Here is a 24,687-nt window from a genome sequence, read left to right as displayed (position 1 = left end):
TTTGCTCTCTTTGCCAGCCAAACCTTATCTGTGTCACTATTACAGATCAATTTGTAGCTGTTATGGGCTTCAGTACTTTTTATTGCTCTATAACGTTTCCATGCCGTCTTTTTCTGCTCAAGTAATCTGGCAACTTTATTATTCATCCAAGTTGGAATCCTCCTTGTGGAGTTTTTTTTTTAATGGTATATAAGCATTCAAGGCTTATGTTTTAAAGGTATACCATAATATAATTCAATTGTATTTGCTCTCTGTGAGATATATACCCAGTTAATAGAGGCCATGTAGCATCTTAAGCCGTCGTAATTTCCTTTCTTTAAATTATAACCCATTTTTTTTGCCTTTAACTACCTCCATCTCATCGTCCACCGTAGAACTCCGTGATCGCTTCCTGCTACTGATTCCTGTACTCTCAGCCCTATTATGTCATATGGTTCATGGGTGATGATGAGGTCTAGAGTATTCTTTCCCCTAGTACTTTCCCCTGATGTCGAGTTTCCTTCTCATTTGCTCCAATCAATTAGAGGCAAATTGAAATCACCCATAATAAGACATTCACACTTACTTGCTCATTCCATTTGTATGTAGAGACTCTCATCATAATCTTCACACTCACCTGGCCTGTAGATTAATTCCACTCTCAATTATACCTTTGCTTCTGTCTATTTCACACCATACAGATTATACACTAGCATGCAAAATGGGAAAGCTTCTGTCACACTCAGGCTGCTTTTGATAAGAAACACGACCCCACCACCCTTTCTATCTTCCCTATCCTTCCAAAACACATTATACATATCGTACTAAAACTTACCATCCCCTATTTCTGGGTAGCACCACGTTTCCGTAAGCCCTATTATGTCAGTTCGAATTCACTCATTTTATTCACGAAGCATCTGACATTACTGTATAAACAATTAAGACTTAGTGTTCTTGTATAGTTAACTACCCTGACCCACCCCTTAAAGTTATTTAAGCTTGTTTCAATGGTAGCTTCCAGCTCTCTTCCTACAATTGCGGGCCAAGCTGATAGAAATCCCCCCCCCCCCCCCCCCCGCACGCAAAGCCTTGCAGATTCCTTCAAGTCTTCAGTTAACCCACAAGGCTTTCAGCATATAATCCCTTCTATTGTTCCTGGGCAGAATTGCAGACACACGGACATTGTGACCTAACTTGTGGCATTTCTTCAGTATGGTCCTATGTTTGTCTAACAAATCGTCACATCGTGTATGATTATTGTCATTAGTCCCCACGTGAATAATAATATTCTCTTTTTTTTATCCCCCTTAAAATCTGTCTGTCTGTTTGTCTGTTGGTGACATCATTAATAGTTGCTTCTGGCAGACATCGGATGATCTGTCACAGCCAAATCCTCTGCTTGCACCTTCACATTGGTGGGACTGTTATTAATCCCATGCACAAGCACTGTGGGTTCTACCCAGGTGTGAACCAACGTAAGCAGGGGTCGAGGTGTGGTGCCCACACCACATGGAGGAATGCCGCCACTCTGTGTTACCAGGCAATATTAGGTGGTAGATGACTCTCATCAACCGGTGCAATATCATCACTTTGCTTATTGGAGGCTTGAAGTGGTGAACCCATGTTTAGTCTCCAGAGTTAAGTTCCGGTCAACCCTTCCCCGTCTCTTCCATCATGCAGTATGATTGATGACTTTTGAGGTTATGATGGACATCATGGTGAGATCCAATCTTCCTTACATTTCTAAAACGGTGTTTGCAGGCCAGGCCAGCCGGCAGCTAATTAGTACACTGGTCCGAACCTATTGGTAACTCTTTAGGAGGTTTCTGGATCAGCTAGTGTATAATCTTGCTACCTCTACTCTGCCAGATAGTGACTGGAGGGAGTCTGAGTAGTGTGTATGCGTGGGACATTGTCGCGGCCACATTATGTCAAGGATCTCTGTATATTACCATGTGTATACCATATCCAAAAATTTCATTACTTCATTCAGCATTCCCCCCCCCCCCCCACACAACCTTTTCTTACTATTGAATACACCATGAATTGTCAAACTAATAGAGTAAGATTATCTGCGAAAATATCTAAACCCCCCAAACACTTCCTAGTCCATTTCACAAAGATACGTGTCTCAATTCTAATCTCAACGATGTCCATTTCCACTTGCAGTCTGCCAAACCCCATGTACTTTTTCTGACAGAATCTTAGTTATCGGTTGATTCAACTACTGCTCATCTCAGATGCCCAAATTATTCGCTGTATGATTCCTTTAGCCTCAAAGTACTTGTGCATATGTCCGTTCTGATATTCCCTGTCAGAGACTTGGCAATTTGGAAACTCCTTTCTGGCTTAAAATCTCTCTACCTCATTGTGTCAAATTCATCTGTTGTCTTTTTAATTTTCCAAAATCCACTAATCACTTGGAGCTCTGCAACATCCTCTCCTTACAACTTTACTTTTTCCAGTACAACTTTCTTAACAGTGAGGTAATTTTCCTTGGTGATTTTAATGTTCTCAACTCCAGCTGGCTTCAGTTTTCTAGTCACATCGACCCAGCTGATCGAAATGCTAAGGCTTTTGCAATTACTGATGAACTTGCACAGATTGTTCATTTAACTACAAGAATACCAGACAGTCCTAACCGTACAGCCAATAAGCTTGATCTTTTTCTCACAAACAACCCTTCTAAGTACACAGTTGAAGTGAGTGGTCCTTTAGGCACTTCAGATCACAACTCGGTGATTGTCTCTTCTCCAATGGAGCCTTTATCTCACGGCTATTCCCAACTTCGTATTGTTTGTCATTACAAGAATACAAAATGGGATGATTTGCGAGATTTCGTTTCCTTGGTCGGGAAACGAAATCTCTGTTTTAAAACTTCCGATGTCAACGTTTGCTCAGATCATGTCAGCGAAAAGCTCCAGGTCCTGATGGCATTTCTCCACTTGTTCTGAAAACCTGTGCTCCTGAACTTACTCCTGTTCTTTGCCACCTTTTTTCACTTTCTTATTCCAAAAGTGTTTTTACTTCTGCTTGGAAATTTGCTCATATCCAGCCATTTCATAAAAAAGTTGAGAAATCCCTCCCATCCAATTATCGTACCATTTTTTTCTAAAATAATGGAAAATCAATTAACTGCCAACTCTTAAAACTACTTAGAAACTTTTTGTCTTATCAATGATCGCCAGTATGTATTCCATTGGTGATATTCTGGCTTATGTTACTCATTTATAGACAAATTCAATGGAAAAGTTCGGTGAAACACAAGCAGTTGCTCTTGACATCTCCAAGGCTTTCGATCGTGTTTGACATAAAGGTCTTCTAAACAAGCTTCCATCTTATGGTTTTTCATCTGTTTGTTGTAATTGGTTATTCAGTTTTCTCTCTGATTGCTCACTGAGGGTGATGGTAGATAACTCTCTGTCTTCTGACTTCTCCACTAATGCTGGTGTCCCCCAAGGTTCAGTTCTTTCCCCCATGCTTTTCCTCTTGTATATTAATGACCTTCCATTGACTGGAAATTCTATCCATAGTTTTGCCTATGATAGCACATTGCCTTCCGCTTTCCATTTTGAGAAACCTTGCCGTGCTCAATCAGCTTCAACTTCTCGAATATCTGCTACCAATTCCTTAAATGCCGATCTCCAGGTAATTCTCCAGTGAGGCAAAGACAACTTAGTTGATTTCAATCCTTCTAAAACTCAGTCTTGTCTTATATCTCGCAAAAAGGATTCTTCTCCTCCTATGCTTATATATGGTGACACTTCGATTTCTAGGTAAGTTGATATGGGGATTACCCTGGGGATTATCCTGACTTCTAATCCCTCTTGGCATCAGCATATTACAAATATTGCTCCTTCTGCATCTAAAAAACTTGGTTTTCTCTTTCGCTTTCGGTGTTACTTTTCTTCCAAACAGTATTTCACTCTGTACAAATCACAAATCCGCCCTACCATAGAATATTGGTCCAGAACTGGGGACGGTGCTCCCAAAACCTCTCTCAGGCTTCTAGATTCCATTCAGAAGAGGGCATTAGGTTAATTAATGACTTATCTCTAACGGAGTGTTTCTGATCGCTGTCACATAGACGTACTGTTTCTACTGCATGCCTTTTCTACAGATACTTCCACGGGCACTGTTCTTTCGAATTGGCTTCTATAATTCCTGCTCTCTCTTTCAAAACAGTCCGAACCCGTGCAGCTACCAGCCAACATCCATTTACTGTCCAACTTCAAACTCACAGAACCAGCTTTTCATCTTCCTAGTTTGTTCATTCAACTGGCATTTTCTGGAACAACGTTCCTTCACATGTATTTCCTGAAAATTAGTCTACAGAAGTTCAAGTCTTATGTCAACAGATATTTTCTTTCCTCTTCTCTACCTTCAACCCAAGCACGGTACTAAATACTGTAGGGTCTAATACCTCTCGTGTTTGCGGTTTTCATAAAAAAAAAAACAAAAAAACACCATATCCTGGTTCTAGTCCACCTATTCTTATTACAAAAAATATTTCCCGTTTCCCTGACAATGGAGCCTCCTAATAAAACTAAGTTCTCTTGAACCAGTGTAATTTGCACTTGGTTATTCTGTTCTGGGGCTCAAATCGGGAGTGCATCACTTTGTGTGTTACTAGTAGTCTTGAGTCCCTGATGAGCTTCCAGGCACATTATTCTTGAGGGCACACACCCGTTTTTTCAGTAACTCAAATTGTTCTACCAGTGTGCCAATTTTTTAACTTAAGAATGGTGCACTCCTTACAGTGGTGACAAAGAAAAGAATCTCCTAGCGAGCTAGGATTGTCCACTAGTTCGACCTTGGAACACATGCCAGAGGTTCTGCAAAGGATAAAATCATGACTCGCTGTTGAATCGCCGTCGGCTATTGGTACCCTCTGAAGAAGAGTCATGGTACCCTCTAACGAAGTGTTCAAGGCCGATCTTGTAATAACCATTATAAAATTTACTAATTACTAATAAAAGAAACTTTCAAAAAATTATATTTATAATTTTCAGAAATCAAACTATTTCAATATGAAAATAAACTTAACAATATACTGAATAACCTTTGAAACCCTGCTATACTTTGCTAATCCTGCTGTAATCCCCTCTTATCTCTGAAGTCTGCTCACCACGAATGCCACTGATAATATTATTGAATTGAAAGACTACCTATTCCATCAGTAGCTTCTACCAATTATAAAAAAGATCCTCTCAGGTAATAATAATTAAAGGAAGCTATAATCAGTTGAATAGGAGGGATCGGCTGAATTAATGAACTTGTATTCGCTGGAAGAAAGGTAACTTTCACATTTGGGTGCAGATCAGACAAATCTGTAGGATGACTGGGCATTGTCAAGAATGAGCAAGATTTTGAATGCTATGTTCTTCTTCAGGCAATATGTTTTTTTTTTTTTTTTTTTTGACGCAAGAGCAATTTAAAAAGCGTAAGCGTAAAATGCTTTCTCTTCACAATAAGCTATCAGTGAGAGAAAGCGTTTTATGCTTAGGCTTCTGACCTACACTAGGCTTACTTAAAGACATTGTTTGACTGCACAGCATAAATGACAAAAGATAGAAGCGCATAACTGCGGAGCAAACGACAACTGTTTGAACTGCAGCCGGGAACCAAGTTGTTTGTTCAGCGTGAGTCATCATGGTCCAATGACCTCGGAAACAATGTATATGACTTTTGAGCCTGATCGTCGTTTGATCTTTACACCTTTAAATTTTTTTAGAGCGCTTAGGATTAAGTGACGTCCTGATCAATGAGGGTTTACTGTACTTACTTTTGAGATCAGCTGTAAATCAGAACAAAACTCGAAATTTTATTGAAAGTTTATTTCATATGCATAAACTAACCTCAACATAAGCAAGAAACAAATAAATGTGTACCAAGCTATAAACAAAAATGACAGTGATGCTAATAGCACAAAGTTCAATCAGCGCATGCCGACAGAATTAAGCAGTTCATTTCATGTGCCTGTAGTTTCCACTCATATGTCAACTGCTTAAGAATGAACTATGTGTTATGGCACAACACTTGGGGTATCATTGACTACTTACTTATACATGTTGACACAGTGAACAATGTTAAGAATATTAGGTGCAAATTTATTTTACAAATTTTACCAATTGTTTTCAAACTTTCACTCCCATTTTGGAAGTTGATTACTATAGTGGACTAAATCAGAAGGATAGTTCTGACCTTAGTACTGCCAAGATCATGGAGAGTCTAAAATAAGAGAAGACTGTTCTTTTACTTAGTGAGGAAGGTCTGTGTGTGACTACATGGCGTACAAGTACCTACTGAAAAATAACGTTCTTATAAATGTTATTGACAAATTTCATCAGATAGCAATGTATAATTTTCAAATTTGAACTTTTTATGGAAAAGTTTCCAGTACTTATTGGTTATACCCTGCCAACCTTTGTATCAGATGATACAAAGGTTGGCTGGGTTGTTAATAACAGTAATGACAGTATGCTGCTGCAACAGGATCTGGAAGAGGTGGGTAGATGGGCTGAGAAGTAGCAACTGAAGTTTAACTTTGACAAATGCAAAGTACTGCATATGTGTAGCAGTAACCCCAGAAAAATGTACCAACTGGGTGGTGTTACATTCAGGGTAGTGGAGAATGAAAGAGACCTGTGGGTATTTGTGCAGTCAGATCTGAAATTTTCTGAGCAGTGCAGACAGGCTGCCAGAGTAGGTCATGGGGTCTTGTCAGTGATATACAGGAATTTTCTGAGCAGGGTGGTGATTATCCCCTTGTATAAGGCAATGGCCAGGCCACACCTTGAATACTGCGTAGATGTCTGGAAGCCTCATTTTAGGAAAGATGTAGAGTTGCTAGAATGAGTACAGAGAAGGGCAACAAAACTGGTGAAGGGAACAAATGAGTGCTCTTATGAAGAAAGGCTTAAGTTCTGCAAATTGCAACTTCTGGAGACTAGACACCTGCAAGGCAATCTGATTGATGTGTATAAGGCCTTGAATGGATTCAGTAGGCTCAATGCTGATGGGATTCTTCCTCTTGCTCAGATTACAAACCTGAGGGGCATAGATTCAAACTGAGGAAAGACAGTTGTAGGATAGATGTGCAGAAGTTTGCCTTTAGCCAGTGGGTAGTTGATTGCTGGACCAAACTTCCATCTGTTTTTGTTGAAGTTGTAGCTTAAATAAAAATTCAAGGCAGAACTAGACAAACATTTGGAATGAATGGATCAGTGAAATGGGAAGGTTTTTTTTTTTTTTTTTTTTTTTTTGGCTGATGCCAAATAAGCTTGCTTTCTTGCATCTTGTGCCTCTACTAATGCTAATGCATCATTAAAGATTAAAAAATAGCTGAAGCAAAGCAATAGGTGGTTGTGTGGCATCAGGTCTTTGTCAGTTTCAGTGTAAGAACCTATGAGACACTTAAGAGAAAAGAAAGAATTGATGTACGGTGGTCGTTGGCTGGGGAACTGGCAAGTGTACAAAGAAGTTCGAAATATAAAAAATTGTTCTAAGTGATGCTTGTCATTTTAAAAATTGCTCATAGCAGTGCTGAGTATGAGAGAATATTCAACCAGATATAAAACTAGAAACTGTCTTCAGATCTTTTCTTTCTGGCAAAGTTGCTTGCTTTGATCCTGATAGCTAAGTCTTTGACTCAGCATTTATGAAGGGGCAAAGTCTGCACCAGTATTTTTCTTGAAGAAATAAAAATCAGTTGATGTTTAACAGAATATCCAAAAAAGAAATTCACAGATGGAATGTTATGTAAGTTAATGCTTAAAAGCATACTGTATTGGATAAATAATCCTGTGGATGTATTTTAATATAAAATGTGTGTTTATCCCAATGAAATCTAATATCTGGGTCAATGTGGACTAAACAAAAAAAAAAAAAAAAAATCTCTTCCTCATCCAGGATTTTTAAAGTCAAAAGTTGACATCTGTGAATAAAAGGTATTGCTTTAATGAGATGACTGAGTATTTGTATACATTGCATTTTTTCATAATATTCAATACTGAAAACTCTCTTGAATGTTTGAAATATACATTTTTTTTTAAATTTTGAAAAAAGAATTGAGGTGATAAGAGTGAAAAACACAATTGAGATGACAAAAGCAAAATAAATTACATATTTGGAATTAATACCAGAAAATTGTAATTCCCCTATTTACATTTAATATATAAATGGACAAAAACTTTTAAAATTGAAATTTTAAAATTAAGTTTAAATAAAAAAAAAAAAAAAGACAGAAATTTGGAAACAGTGAAACTTTATTTCAAAAATATATACCAGTGTAATTTTTCCATAGCTTCATATGACCTTATCTGTATTAATTTTGTTTATGAATTGTGGTTTCTCATAGATAGCAGCTACCAATACGGAAATAATAAATATGGAAATTTTATTATTTGTAAGCTTTCACCCGTGATGAATGATCATACTACTCATTTCTTCCTTTATTTTTCTTATGGTGTTTAGCTTATAGGATTATGTTTAGGTTTAGAGCAGTGGTGTCCAGCTATTTCTCGTACAGGGACTATTCACAATTAGATTTGTTTCGGGGAACACACTGAGTGATTTGAGAAAAATTAGTGTGTTACATTTTAGATGAAGTGTACTGCATATACACTTTTGCGCAGCCACCAAGGTTAAGCAGAAGGCGTGCCACAATTGGAGTTTGGGAACATTTTGATAGCACCTCTTATATACAGATGCTTCTTGTCAGGGGGCGTCTCCGTGGCCAGGTGGGAAGGAGCAACAGTGCGTAGCACACGCTTCTTGATTAGACCGGGGTTCGAGCCCGTCACCACCAAATACGGAGGATGCGGGAAGGTCAGGGAATGACCACCGCATATCCCGGAGCAATATGGCCTTAGTTGCTAATGCTCCTAAAAAAACCAAATAACAAATAAATAGCTTCTTGTCAGGCATGTGCATATTTGACACAAAACATAGATAAAAGAAAAAGAATTCATTACACCAACACATGGCTTTGTAACTTCAAAATTCTCACATATTTGCTGCAACAAGTGCCACAGTCTTTTAAATTCATTTATTTTCACTTATTTTAGTGCCGAAGGTACACTGTTTTTGAAATAATTAACAAAATTTAAAATGCTGTTTTAGTTCACTTTCTGTGCAGGCTGTATAAAAATTATTCGCGGGCCATAGGTTTGACACCACTGGTTTAGAGCATACGGTTTATTTAATCATGCCACATTATAAACGTGACATGCTTAAAGAAAGTATATGATGTCAGAGTAATAATACTTTAATTGGGATTAGCCAATTAACAAGTGGAGTCATTTTTGATCAAATTATAGGTTAAGTGATTGTAACTGAATAATGTTCTGTTTAAATTTCATGCCCAGATCATAATAGAAATTGTCTATGTATTCAAAGAGATCAGAGAGAGAGAGAGAGAAAGAGAGAGAGAGAGAGAGAGAGAGAGAGAGAGAGAGAGAGAGAGAGAGAGAGCATTGTATATTTATCAATGATATTGATGAAGGTATATCAGGCTTAATGTCGAAGTTTGCAGATGATACAAAGGTTGACAGGGTTGTTAATGACAGTAATGGCAGTGTGCTACTGCAACAGGATCTAGCTAATTTGGGCAGATGGGCTAAGAAGTGGCAACTGAAGTTTAACCTTGACAAATGCAAAGTACTGCATATGGGTAGAAGTAATCCAGAGAAACGTACCAACTGTGTGGTACAACACTTAAGGTGGTAGAAAATGAAAAAGACCTGGGAGTAATTGTGCAGTCAGATATGAAGTTTTCTGAGCAATGCAGGCAGGCTGCCAGGGCAGGTCATGGGGTTTTGTCAATGATATATAGGAATTTTGCTAGCAGGGAAAAGGAGGTGATTATCCCTCTGTATAAGGCAATGGTCAGGCCATGCCTTGAGTACTGCGTACAGGTCTGGAGGCCTCAGTTTAGGAAGGATGTAGATTTGATTGAGTGTGTACAGAGAAGGGCAACAAGATTGGTGAGGGGAATGAAGGGATCCTCTTACCAAGAGGCTTAAGTTCTGCAAATTGCAGTGGCTGGAGACTAGGCACCTGAGCGGTGATCTGATTGAGGTCTATAAGGCCTTGAATGGGTTGAGCACGCTGAATTCTGATGGGATCCTTCCACTTGTTCAGATTACGAACCTAAGGGGGCATAAATTCAAATTAAGAAAAGACAGATGTAGATTAGATGTGCGGAAATTTGCCTTTAGCCAGTGGGTGGTTAATTGCTGGAACAAACTTCCATCTGTCTTTGTGGAAGTTGATAGGTTGAATAAATTTAAGGAGGAACTGGACAGGCATTTGGAGGGAATGGTGTGATTTTTCTTTTTTTTTTTGGTTGATGCTGCATAAGCTCATACACTTGCTTTCTTGCATCAAATGCCACTACTACTACTACTACTTGATATCACATAATTAGTACTTTCAAGGCTGTTACAGAATATCCCTTTAAAAGAAATGAGCGAAAATTTAATATTATTATTTGAGCAGTTCATATAATATTATTTGAGTAACACATTATCTAGCATTTATCTGCATGAGAATTATCAACCAAATTAATACTACAGTAAAAAGTTAGCATTAGTAGAGGCAAGAAAGCAAGCTTATACATCAGCAAAAAAAAAAAAAAACACCTCAACACTTCAAATTTCACTCATCCATTCACTCCAAACGTTTGTCTAGTTTTTCCTTGAATTTATTTAAGCTGTCAACTTCCATAACAACTGAGGGAAGTTTGTTCCAGCAATCAACCACCTGGTGGTTAAAGGATAATTTCCACACACCTATTCTGCAACTGTCTTTCCTCAGTTTGAATTTATGCTCCCTCGGGTGTATTATCTGAGCAAGAGAAACAATCTCATCAGCGTTGTGTTTGCTCAAACCATTCAAGGCCTTATACACCACAATTATAGATCACCTTGCAGTTGCCTTGTTTCTGGATCCTGCAATTTGCAGAACCGAAGCCTTGTTAAGAGCATTCCTCTGTTCCCCTCACCAATCACAGTGTCCTCTGTACTCGTTCCAGCAGTTCTATATCCTTCCTAAAATGAGGCCTCCAGACCTGTGTGCAGTACTCAAGGCATGGCCTGACCATTGCCTTATAAAAAGGGATAATCACCTCCTTTTCCCTACTAACAAAATTCCTGTATCACTGACAATTACCCTGTGAGCTGCTCTGGCAGCTTGTCTGCACTGACAGAAAACTTCATATCTGACAGCACAATTACTCTCAGATCTTTTTTATTCTTTATTCTCTGTAACCCTGAGTATAGTACCTCACAGTTGGTTCATTATTCTGGTGTTTCTACTTCCCGTATGCAGTACGGGAAGTAGAAACACCAGAAAAATAAACACCAGCTTTGCATTTGTCATTGTTAAACTTCAGTTTCCACCTCTCAGCCCATCTGCTCAACTTTTCTAGATCCTGTTGCAGTAGTGTACCCTCATTAGTGTCATTAATAACCCTGTCAACCTTCGTATTGTCTGCAAACTTGGACATTAAGCTTGATATACATTCAATAATATCATTGATAAATATAGAGAACAACAATGAGCCCAACACTGAACCCTGGGGTACTCCACTAATAACATTACTCTACGAAGAGTAATGTTATTAGTGGATAATCAATGGACACAGTAATGTTATTACTGTGTCCATTGATTACCACTCTGTCTTCTCCCACTCAGCTGTTCCTTTATCCATAGCAGCAACTTGCCCTTAATGCCGTACTGCTCCAGTTTGTACAGTAGTTTTCCCATGTGAAACAGTATCAAAAGCTTTCCTGAAATCCAAATATGTGATATAAAAATTATTTTTTCTTCCAGTTCCTTTGTGACCACATCGTAGTATTCAATCCAATTGGTCAGAAAGGACTGCCCTCTATCAAACCCTTGCTGTGTCTGTACTGTAACTGCAGTCTTGTCGAGATGTTCCTGCAATGCTTCTTTAACCAGTGATTCCATTATTTTCCTCTGAACAGAAGTTAAACTTACAGTTCTGTAATTACTTGTGTCACCCTTGGATCCCAATTTTTGAATTGGGGATACATTTGCACATCTACAGTCCATGGGGACCTCCTATGAATCCCAGAATGTTCTCATAATTATGGCGGAGTGTTTGCTTTCTTCCTTTGCTGCCTCATTTAGTATAACTGGATAGATTCCATCCACCCCAGGTACCTTTCTTATGTTTATTTTAACAACAATTCAAAAAGGGGATCAAAGGGTGACATGAGTAATTACAGACCCATTAGTTTAACTTCTGCTCCATGGAAAATAATGTAAGTCACTGGCTTAAAGAAGCATTGCAGGATCACGTAGATAAGACTGCAGTAATAATTCAGACACAACATGGGTTTGTTAAGGGGAAGTCTTGTCTGACTACTTTTATTGGACACTATGGTGTAGTCACAAAGGAACAGTGATGCAGAAAATAATTTTGATATCATATACTTTGGATTTCTGTAACGCTTTCGATACTGTTGCACATTAGCATTAGTAGAAGCATATGATGCAAGAAAGCAAGCATATTCAGCATCAGCAAAAAAAAAAAAAAATTCCATTTCATCCATTCGTTTGTTCCAAAAGTTTGTCCACTTCTTCCTTGAATTTATTTAAGCTATCAACTTCCCCAACAACAGATGGAAGTTTGTTCCTGCAGTGTTAATTTGGAAGACTACTGTATAAATTAGAGCAGTATGGCATTAAGTGCAAGTTGCTACAATGGATATAAAAGGATGATTGAGTGGGAGAAGACAAGAGAGTGGTAATCAATGGATACTGCTATTCGTGGATTAATATTAGTGGAGTTCCCAAGATTCTGCTTATTGTTATTTTCTCTATTTATCCATTATTGGATGATACAAAGATTGGCAGGGTCATTAAGGACAGTACACTACTGCAACAGGATCTAGAAAAGTTGAGCAGGTAGGCTTGAGAGGTGGCAAATGAAGTTTAACATAGACAAATGTGAAGTACTGCATATGGTTAGCAGTAACCCAAGAGAAATGTACCAATTGTGTGGTACTAAACTCAGGGTAGTGGAGAATGAAAAATTCTGGAGGGAGGGAGGGGAGGTAATTGTGCAGTCTGATATAAAGTTTTGTGAGCAGTGCAGACAGTCTGCCATTGCAGGTCATGGGGTTTTGTCAATGATTTATAGGAATTTTGCGACCTGGGATAAAGAGGTGATTATCCCTCTATATAATGCTTTGGTTAGGTGACACCTTGATTACTGGGTACAATCTGGGGGTCTCGTTTTAGGAAGGATGTAGAGTTGCTAGAAACAAGTACGTAGAAGTGCAAAAAAAAAATGTGAGGGGAACAAAGGGATCCTCTTACTCCAGACACCTGTGAGTTGATCTGATTGAGGTGTATAAGGCCTTGAATGGTTTGAGCAGAATCAATGCTGATGAGATACTTTCTCTTGCTCAGATTACAAATCTGAGGGATCATAAACTCAAATTGAGGAAAGACAGTTATAGAATAGATATGCGGAAATTTTCCTTTAGCCAGCAGTTAGTTGAATGCTGGAACAAACTTACGTCTGTTGTTTTGGACATTGATAGTGTAAATAAATTGAAGAAAGAAATATACAAACTTTTGTAGTGAGTGAATGGGTTAAAATGGGAAGGGTTTTTTTTTTTTTTTTTTGCTAATGCTGTTATAAGCTTCCTTTCTTGCATCCTATGCCTCTGTTAATTTTAATTTCTGCTCGACTTTGCTCTCCATTATTACAAATTCAGCTCCCTGTTAGAGTTTGATAAACTTCTGACATTCCCTTCCCTAAATACAGTAAACTCCGGCTATTCGTGGGGTTATATCCCTGAGAAATGCCTCGAATACCGAAAACGCGAATACTGAGTTATGGCTCCCATAGTAATAAAGGGGTTCCGTTCCAAAGTATCAAATATACAAGAAAAACTAGTCTAAAATTTTGTCTATGTATGCATTATATGTACCTTCATAATATGACTATGTACATAGACAGTATGTAGTGAAATGCAAGCATAAGGCATCGAAATGAAAATAAGAAACAATTTAATATTAAATGTAATATTTATTAGAAATTTCAAACAAATCTTTCAATCCTGCGCCTTTGCTATAGCTAAAAAACTTATCCCGCCAGTTCTATCACCAGTTTCGCTAAAGTGTCGATAAAGGTGTTTTGCCTTTTCACAAATGATGAGTGAACTTAAGGGAATTTTATTTTGAGTTCAGTCTTCTGTCCACAGATTTCAAGCCTTTTCCATTTTTTCTAATTTAACATCAAGAGTTACAGAGGAAATTTTTGAAGCAATTAGCGCGTTTTCACGGACATTACGGTAGATTTTTTTCTTCCGATTTCTTGATTGATTGTACCATTGACTTATTGATTTTATAATGTTTTGCCACTGACGAGACACTTTCACCATTAGAAATTTTGTCTAATAACTGAATTTTACTCGCTAATGTCATCACCTTCTTTGATCTTTTCAAAATTCCCTTGTTATTCGTAGCCATATTTTTGTAGGGGTTAGAAAAGAATCTGTCCACAATAAAGTCACTTTCTTCCGTTAACACACTCGAAAAAAATCTGTTTACCCTAACACACTGTAAAACGGTAGATTTTTTCACTTTTGTAAGCATATCAATTTATAAATTGATAAATTTATTCGATTTATAAGCATATAAATTAAAAGTAAACGATGAAACCTTCCACAACAAGCGTTTAGCATATACTGAACAAGGATTAGCGAGAAACATCCACGCTCGCGATTTTGTCACCCCCCCCCCCACCCACGGAGCGCTGTTTTGACTGGGAAAGATGATTTTTGCCACGCCCATGTTTTTTTATAGTGGAAAATGTTCACGGCGATTTAAAATTCACATTTTTTTAGGTTTCATTTTATATTAAATCAGCGACCGCGAATAGCGAGGGTTTACTGTAACTCATTATGTTAGAATGTAGATGCAAAATACTCATTGTTTGTCAAGTACCTGATATACAAGCTCATCAAGTGGACCAATCTGATTCATTCTCTTCCTTTTAGAGTTTATATAAGTAAAGAAGTCTTTGCATCCTTTGCTAAATATTTCTCGTAATCTGCCTTCACTTGCCTAACCTCCTTTGTCACTTGGTTACGGACTTGCTTATGTCTACCATAGGCTTCTGTGTAACCTGATAATTTATATGCATCCCATGCATTTTTCTCCTCTGCCATGAATCCTATTAGTTAATCTGACATCCATTTAGGCCTAAACCTTGAGCAGTATTTCTTAGTTGGTAAGAAAAGCCTAGTAGATTCCATGATTACTTCCTTGATTGCTTCCCATTTAGTATTTGCTGTTGGTAACATGATTAATTGTTCCCCTGTATAGAATTTAAAAACTGGCTGCGACCACTGTAGTCACCTTTACGAAAGTAAAAACTCTTCCCTTTACCCCTGTTTGTAGTTACATATTTGAGTAAATCTCACATCAGTAGACTCTGATCATTACCACCTGGTGGTTACTTTATCTGCAGATTCTTAATGTATCAATAATCACTGCTGATAATCAGATGAAGAGTATTGCTCCCTCTTTTTACCTCTTGAACATGCTGCTGTAGAAAAAAATCATCCAATAAATCCCCAAAAGTCTCGCTAGTGTGCGAATGACCAATCCACAAGATCCAATCAATATCTGGGAAATTAAAATCCACCTTTAGAAGACATTCTGATTTTTTGGCCCACTCTGTTTCTCTGTATTGTTGTTCATTGTATTCATTTGAGTGGTTGGCCTATAAGGCACTTCTACACTCATTTTTGCTTCTCCAGTGCTTATGTCACTCCAAACTGACTCAATATTGCACACTGTCCACTTATGTCAACTGGATTCACTGCCTTAGAATTTTGTTTTTCTCAACTAACAGCATAACTCCCCAAATTCCAATTCTGCACCCCTTATATCTGTGCAATAGAATGTTTCTGATACGCCAACAGTATGCACCTTCGATGTCTTGACCAGCACTTCAGATTCATCAGTTCATTTACTACGCTTCTAGCATTGGTGTACATGCAAGTATATGTGCACATGTTCTTACTCTTAATTACTCTAACACATCCCATGCATTTACTTGTTCCATGATGCCCCCAAGCATTTCTTGAAATTCTTAGCACCTTGCATTCCAGGGTGTTGCTCATTTCAATAGAAGCAGTGCAGGAATCACTTTCACCTCTGCTTGCGGCTACTGTTAACCTTTTAGTCCATGAATTCCCCCTAGGCTAGCAGTTTTCCGACCCACCTAACACTTCTTTAATAGTATCAGCAGATATTCTTACATCCTTTCTATTTAAGTGTATCCCATCACTGTAGGAGCAGTTTCTCCTGTCCACAAGCTCAGACCATGCTGAGAAAAATTTTACTCCATGATCCTTGCATAATCTCTCCAGCACCGAATTGATTGACAAGGCTCTCATCATATACTGTTTCCTATCATGTCTGGGCAGACTTGCAGACACTTTCAGATTTACTCCTGACTTGCAGCTTTTTTTTTTTTTTTTTTTAACATTGACCTGTACTTGTTAAGTAAGTCTGCAGACCACCTACTCTTAATGTCATTAGTGCCGACCGGGCTAGCCGGGTGGGTAAAGTGCCTGCCTAGCAACCCAAAGGTCGCTGGTTCGATTCCCGCCTCGGGCTTGGATCAAAGTACTGCAAAAACCTTGGGAGGTGCATTATGGCCACAGAAGCCTATGCGCCAACAACTACCAAAAAAAAAAAAAAAAAAAAAAAATGTCATTAGTTGCACTGTGTACAATAAGTAGCTATTCTGTTGGATATTCAATACTGAAACAAATTTGATCCTGTTTACAAGAACCAGTAACTCAAGTCATGTTGGATCGATCCCTGGACATTAAGGTGTCCTTCATTTGCCAAACATCAAACCTGCTCAAATACAGACAAACTATTGATATCATACACAGATTATAAAATAATGATAGAAGAAAGTTTTAAAGATAACTGGCATATATCTGGTGGATAAAAATTAACAACAAACTTTTCCAGGTCACACAATAACCGGAAATTGGCAATCTAGTTTCAGAACAAATCAACAGGTAGAAGCCAGAACACATATTGGTTCATACACATACAACAGATTTTTATCTGTTAATGGGAAACACTTCTCCCCATTGCATGCATTGTAATACACAATTCACGGTTAAAAATATCTTTGTCAAATGCAGCTATCATCACAGCATTCAGGTATGAGCTGTATAATTCCTGTTGAACTTAACCAGAAATGATGCTATACTAAATGACCTTTTCAGATTTATAAAGCAGATCCAGAAGTAAATATAGTACATTATAGCTTAACATTATCTTTGAAATGCTCCTACAGTACAGGCTAATTTAATAGGAACATCTTGGCCTTAGTATTCCTCTGCCAATAAACACATGTACCAATCAACCAACCAGCCAGTTTCATACTGTACTTCAAGCAAAAAAGTCAAATAGTTGCAAAGGCATCCAGATAATAACCGGAGAAGTTCTTGTGCGATTTCTGTATTAAAACTATAAAAAAAAAAATCACTTCAGAAAACTATTGTAGTGAAAGTATGACTATATTTAGTAAGGTGGAAAAAAGTTCAGTTTTTAATCATTGGTTAATGCAGGTATGTTATTTTTGAGGCTATCTAAAATGAATCTAGATGGGCTGTCAAACCCAAATATGATTTTGGATTTGATAGGCCATCGGTTGGTTTCAGTCATTTTTATTTTGGGATAGGTCATAGTGTATTTGTCACAGAATATTTTTTATTGATCATGGTTAATTAGATTTTAGAAAAAAATTTTAATTGGTGATCCCTAGCAATTATTTTTTTATTAACATAATAGTGGTTAGCATATTAAACAGGCAGACAGCAGATAACTAACTGCAACTGTATGAGACATCCATCCCATGCTGCTCAACTTTGGTGTGAACAGATAGTTACCTAGTCAGTGAATCATCGTCAACCTTTCCATCTGTTCTCCTCTTTAGCCAAACTTTGAATCTTCAATAGGTTTATTTAAAATTGTTCAAAATCATATTTCGTTGCCAAAAAAGTAGCCCCTGACTTCTTAATCTGTAACCTATATGTAATACTGGGTACTGTAGTATATGCATAAAGCACATTGTTTTCACTGCCTGCCTGCCTACTCAAGTGTAATAATTCAACTTCTAGTGGATGGACTTTCAAAAAATTATTAGTATTAGCAATGGCCACATGGTGCAAGAAAGCCTATGGCTTATGCTGCACCAACCAAAAAAAAAAAAATAAATAATAATAATAATGAAAAAATAAAATAAAAATAATTAAATAATAATAATAAAATAACAAAAAATAAATAAAATAAAATGATAAGAATAGAAGAATAATAATAAGAAAATTAAAAAATAAATATAATAATAATAATAATAATAAATAATAATATAAAAGGAAATGGACAACCTAAAAGAGCCAAATGATATTTATGCCCTTTTAGAAAGATGTCAAGTTATCCCAAAATTTCATTAAAATGAGATGAATAGAAATCCAGAAATTGTTTTTCTCTGCCCATCCATCTGCATGTAGTAATTTGACTCCTAGTGGATGAAATTTCAAGAAATGTTGTATTTGGTTCAATTTGTTGAGGCTTCCCAAATTTCATTAAAATCTGATTAGTACAAAATTTCTGACCAAATTTCATTAAAATTGGATCAACACAATTTCAGTAATTATTGCTCCCCCCACCCTCCCCATCATCTTACAGGCTATCTACATAGTGACGAGTACAGAGAAGGGAGGCAAAATTGGTGAGAGTAGCAAAGCAGTGCTTTTACGAAGAGAGGCTGTGAATTCTGCAAGTCACAGCATCTGGAGACTAGGCAGCTCCGAGGTGATCTAATTGAGGAGTATAAGGCCTTGAATGGTGTGAGCAGGCTCAATGCCGATGGGATTCTTCTGCTTGCTCAGAGTAATAACCTGAGATGGCATGGATTCAAATTGAAGGACAGTTGTAGAGTAGATGTGGTGAGGTTTGCCTTTAGCCAGCAGGTAATTGATTGCTAGAACAGACTTCCATCTGTTTTTGTGGAGGTTGATAAAATAAATTTAAGGCTAAACTAGACAAACAATTGGAGTGACTAGATGGGTGAAATGGGAAAGGTTTTTTTTTTTTTTTTTTTTTTTTTTGGCTGATACTGTATAAGCTTCCTTTCTTTCATCATATGCCTCAACTAATGCCAGTGCTAATGTTTTCAAAGTTTACTATTGTGCAGCATGTTATAGATATTGTATAACCTAATGTCCAAGCTTATCTCTACTTTTTGCCTCAAGTGTGTGCATTAATCAGATGTTTTCTTGCCTGTATGTTTCTTTTTTTATTTTTTTCATCTTGTGTAGTGGTTTATTGTCATACAGTCTGCATTAAGAACCACTGTCTTCTTTTTAATTCAATTATTTTTGAACTAAAAAGAAGACAGCATTTCTTTTCTTTTAAAAACATACATTTCAGCATTTTTTTATACTGCACAGTAAACTTTATTAAAGTGGTAAGCATGTATAGTGCTCCCTTATTAGAAGATCATGAAACGAAAACATGTAGGCAGATGTGGCATTACAATGCTCTAATTTGATGCTATTTCGTATGGATGGCTTTGATTATGTTACCAAACTGTATTTTATTTCCTGTATAGTGCCGTAATACAAATTGGTTTCTGTGTAAACTATAAGTGTGGCCTTGAAATGAATATATGAAATGTGAAAAAAAAAATATATATATATAATAATATATATAATAATATATATATATATATATATATATATATATATATATATATATATATATATATATAGGAAACTGACACTTAATATTTTAGTTTTTGAGAACTTGAAGTGTAAAGTTTGAAATTAACTCCTGGCAAATTTCATAACTGATTTCAAATGATGAAAATAAACAAATTCTGTGGCTTAAAAAGTGATCTAAAAAAATTATCTAAAATTTTAGATAATTTTTTTTTAGTTATAAGATTTGAGTTATATTCTAATTTATATGATAATTGATATTAATTACTTGCTAAGCTGGTAGATTTCAAAGTGGAATTGGATAATTACTTTTTTGGTGGTGATGAGGGAAAGTTTGAGATACTGTTTTTTTTTTTTTCCAGATGAAGAAAAAGGTTTTCCTTGCCTTTTTTAATACCATATTAAATTCAACCAAATGGTTTTTTGAATTTGTCATTATGTATTGAAGAAAATTTTAACTGAGAAAAACTAAGAATATATCAATATAATAAAGAAAGAAAAAGGAGAGGATCACCAATCTCTTTGACGACATGAGCATATATTAGTAATTGTTTAGATAAACCTGATGTGTTTTCAGACTCAATGGCTAGAAAATTCAATATGGCGATATAATTATCATTTCACTATTCAAAAACCAAACAAGACTAAAAAGTGCAGGTAAAACATATTAGAATACTGACTATTTCTAAAATTCCCTGAGATTTGTAATTTGCATGCAAAATACAAATCTCAGGGATGTATTTTGCCTTAGGCCTTAGTCTAAATCTCAGGGATTTATTTATTATTTTTTTTATGATGCTCTTTTGTTTTGTACTAGAAGTATTAATTATCTTGTTTATTTGTGATTTGACATATTTAGGATATTTGTTCCAGTATGCCTACATTTTTTTTTGGTTATGATTAATGAAATGGCTTGTATGCATATGTATTGATACAGTTTTTTTAAATGGCTCTATTTAGGAATGGATTAAAGAAAACAAAGTTCTTCAGGTAGTACTTAGGGACAGCTTACATCAGCCTCAAGTAAGTAAGAATTTTAAACATATAATAACTCTGTAAAGACATTTATTTTTATTAAACTTTATGATTAAATTAATGAAAAAAAATTTAATAGTTATTAATGTGGTAACTTTCTGTTTGATATAGCGAATGGTTGAATGAATTGGCCTGTTTCATTCCAGTTTTATGCACATTTTATTATTTAATCTTTAGTATCTAAATAAAACCATTATACAACAAATTAAAATTAATTTTAATTAATTTAAAATTAGATATTAAAATTTGTTGTATATTGGTTTTATTTAGATACTAAAGATTAAATAATAAAATGTGCATAAAACTGGAATGAAATATTCTGATTCGTTCGCTTTATTAAATCAAATGACCTAACAACAACTGCAAGTTGTTTGATTTATCATAAAGCAGATATCCATTACTTCAAGAACCTACCAACCAAACACCAACTTGGTCAGTACAGCATTAACCCATTCACAGGTGTGCCTGTCCAAAAGTGCTACAGATGCCATTATGTTGAAATAAAAAGTATAAATATTGAAAATTTTTAGCATTAGTTCTAGCTGTATGATGCTGCAAGGAAGCCTGGGCCTTTTTGCTGCTCTGGCAAAAAAAAAAAAAAAAAAAAAAAAAAAAAACTTGACTCCCTCCTTATGTAGGTATCTATCCAACTAAAAATTGAAGGTCTCCAAGTTGTCAGCTCCAACCACCCATGGAGGTAACCTTTTCCAATAATTAACAACTCACTGGCTAAAAGAAAAATTCCTGTAATCAGTCTAAACCTCTCGTCCCCTTAATTTGAATTTATGGCCCTTGTTTGGGAATTATTTGTAACAGTGAAAAGTTTACCCTCATTCATTTTACTGTCAGCTCTCAGAACCTATACATCTCGATATAATCTCTTCTAAGGTGTCTAGATTACAATCCAACAAAGATTGTTGTTGTTTGTTTGTTTGTTATTTGGATTTTAGGAGCATTAGCAAATAAGGCCATATTGCTCCGGGAATATGTGAAGGTCATTCCCTGACCTTTCCGCATCCTCAGTATTTGGAACAAAGATTGTAAACCAGACAAGACTCAGAGCATCATACATCTCAAGATCTCCTCTAAAGTGTCTAGTTTACAAGCACACAAAGCTGATTGCTAGCATCCTACTTTTCTTCCAACTCATGTTTTGATGATCTTGGTAAACCACCTCCTAACATTTCCAGTACACTCTATTCAATGTCTCCTGTGGTCGTCCTTCAAAAGAATTTTAAACAGTCATAATGCCAAGAAAGTGCCGTGTCCTGATGATATTTCTCAACTTGTTCACAAAACGTGTTCTCTGTCTTACTCCTGTTCTGTGTTACCTTTTTACACTTTCTTATTCCATCGGTTGTTTTCCCTTCTACTCAGAAATTTGCTCATATCCAGCTGGTTCCTAAAAAAAGGTGACATATCCTCCCCCCTTTCCAGTTATCATCTGATTGTACTTTCTTTTACTCTTTCTAAAGTAATGGATAATTCCATTAACTGTCAACTCCCAAAGTATCTAGGAAACTTCCATCTGACCAATGATTGCCAGTGTGGATTCCATCAATGTCGATCTATTCATGATATACATGGCTTATGTTATTAGTCTATGGACAAACTCAGTGGAAAAATTTGGCAAAGCTCAAGAAGTTGCTCTTTACATTTTAGTGGCTTTTGATTGCATTTGACATGAAGGTCTTCTGAATAAGCTTTCATCTTATGGTATAATAAGTAATTGGGTATCCAATTTTATCTCTGACCACTCGCTGTGATGGTAGATGGCTCTTTGTCTTCTAACTTCTCCACTAATGCTGATGTTCTCTCAAGGTTAAGTTCTTTCTACCACACTTTTCCTCTTTAATATTAATGGCCTTCTTCCATTCCATTGACCAGAAATCCTATCTATAGTTTTGCTGATGATAGCATATTGAATTCACTTTCCAGTTTGAGAAACATTGCCCTGCACAAACAGCTTCAACTTCTCGTATATCTACTACCAGTTTCTTAAATTCTGATTTCCAGGTAATTCTCTATTGGGAAAAGATTACCTAGCTGATTTCAGTCTGTGATTTCTCAAACTCAGTCCTGTCTTATATCTCACAAAAAGGATGCTCATCTTTGATGACACTCAGATTTCTAGGCAAGGTTTAGGCCTAAATGGTTATCAAATGAACTAATGAGACTCGTGACAGAGAAGAAAAATGCATGGGATGCATATAAATTATCAAGCAACTCAGAAGCCTATGGCAGATATAAGCTAATCTGTAATCAGGTCACAAAGGAGCTTAGGCAGGAGAAGGCAGATTACGAGAAATCTTTGACAAAAAATGCTAAGAAAAACAGCAAGGTTTTCTTTACTTATATAAACTCTAAAAAGGAAGGGGATGAATCTGATTGGTCCACTTGATATCGATGGTTCCACTGTTGATGATCCTGCTCAGATAGCAAACAAACTGAATGAGTATTTTGCATCTACATTCACACATGAGGAGTTATTAAGGTTTGAAAATGGCAGAAGGTTATCAAATTGTAGCAGGGTGCTTAATGATTTTGTAATAACTGAGAGCAAAGTGGAGGAGAAATTGTTGAAGTTAAACATAAGAAAGGCACCTGGGGCAGATGGGATCTATCCAGTTATATTAAAGGAGGTGGCAAAGGAAGTAAGCAAACTCTTAGCCATAATTATGAGAGCATCCTTGGACTCAGGGGAAGTCCCCACGGACTGGAGATATGCAAATGTATCCCCAATTCACAAAGGAGGATCGAAGGGTGACAAGAGTAATTACAGACCAGTTAGTTTCACATTGTCAACAGGGGTGTCATAAACTAGCGATTTCATATGACCCCAGAAATAAAAATCAAGACATGATAGGTCGGGTGACCGAGCAGGCCAATGCACCTGGCCACGTCCGATCCACTGTTGACCAAATGTGACATGCAGGTAGTTACGAACATCTCTGCTATAATGGGCAGGGGCTCCATCGTGTTGGAACCACATTGTCTGTTGCGTCGATGCAGAAATCTGTTCATCTCTCAAAAGTTGTGGCAATACTTGCTGCAGAAAGATCAAGTAGATAGGTCCGGTTAGACGACACGGTAACAGGTAAGGTCCGATGAGGTGATTTCCCATAATACCGGCCCATACATTGACCGAAAATCGAATCTGTGGTGCACGACGTCGTATTGCATGCGGGTTCTCGACCGCCCAGATATGGTCGTTATGCGTGTTGAAAATTCCTTCCCTTGTGAAGGAATTTTCACGGTCATATGAAATCGCTAGTTTATGACACCCCTGTTGACAATGCTGAGGAGCTGGTTGCAAGAATCGCAGTAGCTGCCGAAGAAATTCGAAATTCGCCTGGAGTATTCCAGAATGTTTGGATGTCCATGCGTCGGAGATGTGAGGCGTGCATTGTAGCCCGTGGAAGAAACTTCGAACACTTACTTTAATCCATGTACCTTTTGCTTCTTTTCATGTATTATTAAAACGATTTCTCGCTTACGGTCTCTTTTCTTTATGGTGCTTCTGTGTACAACACTGCTTCAGGATAGCATTTCCGACCCCACATTGCTATATGATTTCGAGTTGTCAGGATGTACCCTACCCCTCTTAGAAGTTCTGAAACGTTTAACTGAAACACCCTGTATAAGGTATATCAGGCTTAATGTCGAAGTTTGCAGATGATACAAAGGTTGGCAGGGTTATTAATGACAGTAATGGCAGTGTGCTACTGCAACAGGATCTTGATAATTTGGGCAGATGGGCTAAGAAGTGGCAACTGAAGTTTAACCTTGACAAATGCAAAGTACTGCATATGGGTAGAAGTAACCCCAGAGAAACATACCAACTATGTGGTATTACACTTAAGGTGGTAGAAAA

At 36.9% G+C, this 24,687-nt stretch overlaps 1 protein-coding gene across 4 annotated transcripts in view; it reads left to right on the top strand.

Annotated features, from left to right (window-relative positions):
* faf (ubiquitin carboxyl-terminal hydrolase-like faf) overlaps nt 1-24,687 on the top strand; it is a 1,326,265-nt gene that overhangs the window by 319,226 nt on the left and 982,352 nt on the right. For all 4 annotated transcript variants that reach the window (XM_090382082.1, XM_090382083.1, XM_090382080.1 and 1 more), the window contains one exon: nt 20,739-20,801. In XM_090382082.1, the coding sequence (XP_090238208.1) occupies nt 20,739-20,801 (63 nt within the window). The remainder of the gene's footprint in view (nt 1-20,738; nt 20,802-24,687) is intronic.

This window comes from Mastigoproctus giganteus, chromosome 9 (assembly GCF_048544385.1).
Source record: "Mastigoproctus giganteus isolate SK-2022 chromosome 9, ASM4854438v1, whole genome shotgun sequence".
In the NCBI taxonomy this organism is placed as follows: domain Eukaryota; kingdom Metazoa; phylum Arthropoda; class Arachnida; order Uropygi; family Thelyphonidae; genus Mastigoproctus; species Mastigoproctus giganteus.
This window is presented reverse-complemented; position numbering and strand designations above follow the sequence as displayed.